This window comes from Euprymna scolopes, chromosome 5, assembly GCF_053919585.1.
Source record: "Euprymna scolopes isolate OS-2025 chromosome 5, ASM5391958v1, whole genome shotgun sequence".
In the NCBI taxonomy this organism is placed as follows: Eukaryota; Metazoa; Mollusca; class Cephalopoda; order Sepiida; family Sepiolidae; genus Euprymna; species Euprymna scolopes.
The window spans coordinates 66,669,152-66,676,670 of record NC_136486.1 but is presented as its reverse complement, the minus strand read 5'-3'; the positions used below and the strand labels follow the sequence as shown (position 1 = coordinate 66,676,670).

The following is a 7,519-nucleotide window of genomic DNA, read 5'->3' as shown; positions in this document are numbered from 1 at the left end:
GGGTGCAGATTGAACTTCATTAAAAGCCATCAAAGCCAACTAAGAGCTGCTCAATACTCTGGCTTAATGGATCATTTAGCAATAAATGAAGATGGCGATCCTGGTGCACCAGGTATTCTACTATCTTCATTTACAAGAAGTCCTAGGAATCTTCAACAACTGTATCAAGATGCAATGGCAGTTTTCTGTAAATATGGAAAACCAGATTAATTCCTTACCTAGACATGTAATCCAAGATGTCTTTATATATTAAACAACTTGGGGGTCATCATAACTTGCACAAAATCGACTTGACTTTATATCACGTGTGTATCATGCATATGTAACTGAACTATTGAAATACATTAAAGACAGACATGTATTGGGAACTCCTGTTGCATATGTGTATGTTATTGAATTTCAAAAAAGAGGGCTACCACACTGCCACATGATCATAATGCTGCAAGATCAGCATAAGATCAGAACAGTTCAACAAATTGATGCAATTGGCTTAGACGAAATACCTGGACCGGAATATCCAGAGCTTCGTGATTTAGTTTAATCTTTAATGGTACATGGCCCATGTGGTGCAGTTAATCCTAATTCTCCTTGTATGAGTAAAGGATTATGCAAAAAAAATTCCAATGGCATTTAGAGAAGGGACAGTAGAAAACATTGATGGATACCCGGCTTAAAAGCGTGCAAATAATGGTGACTCAGTTCAAGTCGGTAATTTTACTGTTGATAACAGATACATAGTCCCTTTCAACAAATTTCTTCTGAGAAAATATCGAGCTCATATTACCTTAGAAATCTGCTCTTCAGTCAAGAGTATAAAATTCATATTTAAATATGTTTATAAAGGACATGATAGTGCTATGATGGAGGTTAATAACCATGATTCATCTATTAATATCAATAAAGGAGAAACAATGAAATCAGAACAAAGAGATGAAGTCAAGCAATATCTATCATGCAGATATGTATCACCTCCAGAAGCAATGTGTCGTCTTTCTGACTATAAAATGCATGGACAGTCTCATGTTGTGTACCGTTTAGCTGTACACATGCCTGGCGAGCAACAGATTTATTATCAACATAGACAAGCTGAACAAGCAATTCAACAAGCACAACAACGTCACACAAATTTGACTGCTTGGTTTGAACGAAATCAGAATGATATTACTGCTAACCAATATTTTTACTGTGATATTCCACATCATTATGTATTTAACAAAACTACTACAAAATGGGCTAACAGAGAGTAGTTAAGTAATTTATCACAATAATGTATTCAGTTTCACCAAACCAAGGTGAAAGGTTTTATTTACGGATTCTGCTTCTTCATGTCTCTGAAGCAAAGTATCACTTCTGCTTATGTTGAAAGCATATGTGAAAACATTGCACTTCATTTGATAAAAGCAATATTTAATGAGCATGTTTGGCAGCCTACTCCGGAATGCTGATCACCATGTAAGATTGCTAGAAATCGCCCTAAATTCTCGACCCAAACTGAGGAGCCATTGCTTAATACAACAAGGTATTACTAAAAGACTGAATGAAAATCCATCAGGGATCTCATCAGAGATGTCCCATGGGAAAATATATTTTCTCTTCCTGCTAATCAGAACACAAATGAGGCCACTAAATTGTCCAAAACTGCATTTGAAGCGCGTGTTCCCACACGGAAATCCAATAACTAGTTCCACTCTCCACAATGATTTATTTCTACTTATACAGCTGCTATTGCTCCAAGGCATCATGCGTACCGAAGATTTAATCGACATAAGTCCAGTTCGAACAGACAGAAGTTATAGAAGCTAGAAGTAATTGGAAAAGAGAAATAGCAACAGCTAAGACAGAATACACTGAAACCACCAGAAAACTCATAGAAGCGCAGAAATTAGGAACCTATGATTTTTGAAAAATCTATACAAGTGTAGAAAATAAAGGACATTCAACGATCTCTCAACTATTCTAAACTTATAATTCCGAGGCAGTATCTATTCTGATTCGGATTCTTTTAAATTTTCTTAATATAGACTTTTTTTTTTTATTTTATATGGTACTCAGGTTGCATTAATCACCCATGTGATATATATATATATATATATATATAAGCGAGATAAGGCACTGATAGAATTCATATGTTTGTGTGTGTGTGTTTGTGTGTGTGTGTGCATATACTTTCCCACATGTAAAAATACACCCACCCACGCACGCACGCATATATATATATATATATATATATATATATATATATATATATATATATATATATACATATATATATGCGTGCGTGGGTGGGTGTATATATATATATATATATATATATATATATATATATATATATATATATATATATATATATAACGAAATGAAAAACCGGTGGCTTCTATAGATTGATAAGTATCATTTTAAAAATACACGATTATTGTCGTCTATTTAATTGTCCGCATGCACAAGCTGAAGCTATACAGGGAATACAAGTCATTATAATCTAGAACGTCAAACAATAAATAAATGATCAGTTGGGCAAGTCTAGAATTTAGATCATTTATAATGCGTCTCTCGTCTTTTTATTTTCAACATTAAACGGCGGTAGCCATCTTTTTTTATGAACGTGCACTCAGCGTAATTAAGGTTTTTGTGTATTTATTATTTGGTTTATTTTGACGTCCTTTGTTCACGGTACCTTAATTAAAAGACCATAAAGCTCTCAATTATAACCAAGTCTGAAGTCCGGTTTGCCATCACCAAATACGCCTGTCGTGATCTACAACAAAATGCATAGAAATCCGATCGGCCGTTCAATACATGACTCACGATCTAAGCAAAATTAATAAATCAAAATAATGTTCACAATCTTATGATCAGTCCATTTTCTATTCAAAAGGAAATGAGAAAATCTGCTGAAAAATAGACCGGTAAAATTGTCGGCCAGGCCCAAATCCGCGGGAAAAGCTAACGGATTGCGTATAAGACAGGGCAATCGGCCAACGTCCTTCAGAGGAGAGATTTTACAGACCAATCACACGAGTTACGACCTATTTACAATAACATTTAATGGCACGTCAGTATTTCTACCTTTTGATAAACATTATTGGCTCCATCAACAATGACGCAGATAAAATAAATCGATATGACCAATTTACAAGTCACGTCCATGAAAAACACACCTTAATATATATATATATATATATATATATATATATATATATATATATATATATATATATATATATATATATTGGCCGTGTGTTTAGAGGAATATCCTGAGCAAAAAAAAAGTATTTTTTTTAATTTGACACCTATTATGATCCATTAAAATTTATTGTTTTGTGCTCAAATCGCGTTATTAAGTTAGATCCATGTCCAAGGAACCTGTATCTAAAAAATAAAGTGTTTAACCCCAAAATTGTCGGAGAAGTCGTTTAGTTGAAAACCGATTCCAAAGATTTTCCCAAATCTCAGTACCTGGATATCAAATTTCGAGTCTGTAGACTAAAAATTAATAGAGTTATTGCTAAGGAAAGTGTACACGGACACACAGACACACATAAACGTTCACTTTATATATATATATATATATATATATATATATATATATATATATATATATAGTAACAGAGAAAGACATATAATTAAAGAAGTATACACATATTTATATATACACTAGCATTTCAGCCCGGTATTTCTCAGTTGTTTGGAGGTATATGTTGAGTAAAAAAAAGAAAAAAAGGGGCAATTTTTAAAAAAAATCTTTGACACCTATTATGTGTGTGGGTATGTGTGGGTGTGTGTGTGTGTACATTCCCCTACGCAATAACTCTGTCAATTTTTACTCTGCTGACTCGAAATTTGATATACAGGTACTGAGATTTCGGAAAATGTTTGTGATCGGTTTTCGGCCAGAAATTTGGCTGTTAAGGGGTCAAAGTAAAACGATTTCACCTTTGAGGACTCTACTAATCTCCTCCGCCAATTTTGGGTCTAAAAATTATAAAATTTAGATATAGGTTTCTTGGACATGGGTCTAACATAATAACTTTACTTGAACGCCAAACAATTAAGGAAAAGTGGTCATCATAGGGGTCAAATTTTAAGAGATTGACGCTTTTTTTGCTCAACATACATCTCCAAACACCCAGGCAACGAAGGGATTATATGCTAATATATCTATTAAGGTAAACGTGTATGTGTGTCTGTGCGTCTGTCTGTGTTTGTGTATATTTCCCAACGCAATAACTCTGCCAATTTTTAGTCTACAGACTGGAAATTTGATATAGAGGGTACTGAGATTTGGGAAAATCGATGTGATCGGTTTTCGGCCAGAGATTTGGCTGTTAAGGGGTCAAAGTCCAACGAATTGACCTTTGAGAACTCTAACAAAGGCCTCCGACAATTTGACGTCTAAACACTTAAAATTTTAGATAGAGGTTCCTTGGATATAATCTTACTTAATAATTTTATTTGAGCCTAAAACAATAAATGTTAAGGGGTAAAAAAAAAATTTGACCGTTCTTTTGTTTTTTTGTTTTTTTATTGCTCAGCATACACCTCCAAACACCCGGGCAATGCCGGGAACCCATGCTAGTATATCTTAGCTGTCTGCGTGGTCGTCTGTGTGTGTGTGTGTGTGCCTGTCTGTGTACATTTCCCTACACAATAACTCTGTGAATTTTCAGTCTACAGACTCGAAATGTAATATACAGAATACTGAGATTTGGGAAAATCTTTGTGATCGGTTATCGGTCAAAAATGTTTCTGTTAAGGGGTCAAAATTAAAGAATTTGACCTTTGAGAACTCTTCCAAACTCCTCCGATAATAAATGTCATAATAGGTGTCAAAGTTTAAAAAATTGATCACTTTTTTTTTTCTTTTTGTGCTCAACATACACTTCCGAACACCCGGGAACGCCAGGCGTAAATTATATATATATATATATATATATATATATATATATATATATATATATATAAATATATATATATATGTTTGCCACTTGGTTCGAATAAAGATTGTAGGCGGCCAAAGAATTTATTCATGGGGAGCAGGAAAATGGCAAGCGCCCTCAACACAACCGAGGAAGAGGTTCAAACACTCTATAAAAGCAGTAACATGGGTGCTTTATTACAAAAAATATCAATCGGAAAAGCGCAAAATTGTAACAAAAAAAATGCTAAAAAACACATGAAAACTGTAACAGAATGCATGATGCAGTTATCAAAAGTGCTTAAATAAAAAAAAAATACAGTATGGAAAATCAACGCATTTGGTGTTCGACTCGTGTACGTAAGGCTATTAATCTTTTTAAAATAAAACAACTTTTGTTTGCTGAAATAATATTATCGCCAATCTTTCTCCAGTATTATTTGTCGACATGTGTACGAATCACGAAGGGATAAATTTCGCGTTTCCAGCTTTTGGGATTCAGCCAATCGGCGCTCGGTGTGTGCCAGTATTTGCTGCTCTATAACATGTACGTCTTTGGCCGATAAAAAACTATTTCACACGATATCGAAAAAATAGTAATTTGTATATTTTAATATTTTTCTGTTTAAGTATATAAAAACACGCTTGGATTAGCTAAAAATGCTGTTTCGAAATGTGAAGAACACCGGGTCTGTAGACTCTTAGTTTTACTATAACTAGCATACCAATTATTTGATGTTAATATATATAGATTTTTTGTGTAGAAATGGCGATAGCAACTAGAGTAGTAAATAATGGTGATCACAGTGAAATAACGATATTTAAAGTAAAGTAAAACATTAAAGATGCAACATGTAAAGATTTTAAAAATATAAGATATCATAGTAATGTTAAATGAAATAGAATAAATCTAAATAATACCAATGATAATTGATATGAATGCATATGGTGTACATATATTAAAATCAAAATATTACTAATTTAGCATTTAAGATTATATTATATAACAATGCATGTCCTTTACTATAAAAACTTAAAATGTACTTTGTTGTTGTGAAGTTAAAACAAGCCAATGCAGGGAATTAAAAAAGTTATTGTTAAATCACTTTAATCTATATAATTATAAAACTCAAAGACCTTGTAACAGGTGTTGTAACGCCGCATCAGGTTTAAGAGATCCGTTTGCGCATGCGGACATAAGCAGAAACCCATAACAGCGTAAACAAATTAAAAAAAAATCGCTACTTTTGCAGAATTTTACCTGCGCACTGAAGTATTAATGTTATTATTTAGAAATTATTATTTAACGTGGGAAGGCTGGGGATGTTTTTCAACTATTCTGTATTACAACTATACTGTCGCAATCTTCTTACAAATAAATCAATTTTGACCCGTTAACAACCATGAGAACAATTTACAACGGAAATTTCCCCACCGCCTTCCTGTTTTTTTTTTTTTTTAGATTTATTCTCCATTTTTTAAAACAGCTTTCTTATAAATATTCATACATTTTCTTCTACACTACCAATATAAATAACCCCGAAAATATGTTTTTTTTTTAAAATTGAGTTACAAATAAATAATGAACGATATAATAAAACACATTGCTTTACTTTGTCCGTTTTCAGCGTCTCAATTGTAATTTATTTTGCGTTTCAATTATCCAAATACACATTTGTTAATACGTTCTGCTTTTTTTCAATCGTTCATTTCGTATTACGTTTAAGTTATTTTAACGCATTTTTCTTACAAATCAATCTACATTAACCTGTTCACAACCATAAGTTCATTTTAAAACGGCGATTTACCCACAACCTTCCTATTTTTTTCATTTACTTCTCCTTTTTGTAATAGACTTAGAAAGTGTTTTTATCTACACTTAACATAAATAGATAAATCCGAAACATTTCTTTTAATTTTTGTTACAAATAAAAATAACAGTTTCGCTCAGTGAACCTTCATTTAAATAAAACATCATAATACGTTTCCTGCGTCTCATATTTCTACACTTACTGCATAAACACACGCTCTTTTCATCAATACTTTTGATAATTGTTTAATTTTCAAAAATAATCTATATGTAGCCATTAATGTTTGTATAAATAACATTTATATATATATATATATATATATATATATATATATATATATATATATATATATACACTAACAGGCCGCCCGGCGATGCCTTCCCGTAAAATCCGCTAAACTATTATAATTGGATTAATGCAGATTTCGTATTTATAATTACATTTAACTGGACTCCATATATAATAATTATTGAAAAAGTTAAATTAAAAAAAAAAAAATGATTCGTGCACCACCACCAAAATCGAAACCAAAACGTTTCAATTAACGTGTACTTTTTCTTCGAATAATACCGGAGCTTTGAAGTAATATTTTAATATTTGCTGCAAGGATAAAAATTTACACAGGACGAATAGCTATTACGTCACGCATGCCTGTTCGGAATGTCGTCGTTCGAAATTCACCTGGCAAATTTCAGGAGTTTTTTTTTCTTATTTTCACACTTTTGTGCCGATTTTTCCCTGGCTAAAACCCATATATAAGTTGGTTTTAAAACCCTATACATTCAGTTTTATG

At 32.3% G+C, this 7,519-nt stretch overlaps 1 protein-coding gene across 1 annotated transcript; it reads left to right on the top strand.

Annotated features, from left to right (window-relative positions):
- The first annotated feature begins 860 nt into the window (after nucleotides 1–860).
- LOC145276585 (uncharacterized) lies at nucleotides 861–1,247 on the top strand. Its single transcript, XM_080127780.1, has one exon. The coding sequence runs from the start codon at nucleotides 861–863 to the stop codon at nucleotides 1,245–1,247; it is 387 nt and encodes a 128-aa protein (XP_079983906.1).
- The last annotated feature ends 6,272 nt before the right edge of the window (nucleotides 1,248–7,519 follow it).

Coding starts and splice junctions, on each gene's coding strand:
- LOC145276585 (XM_080127780.1), top strand. CDS start 861: ATGGAGGTTAATAACCATGATTCATCTATTAATATCAATAAAGGAGAA.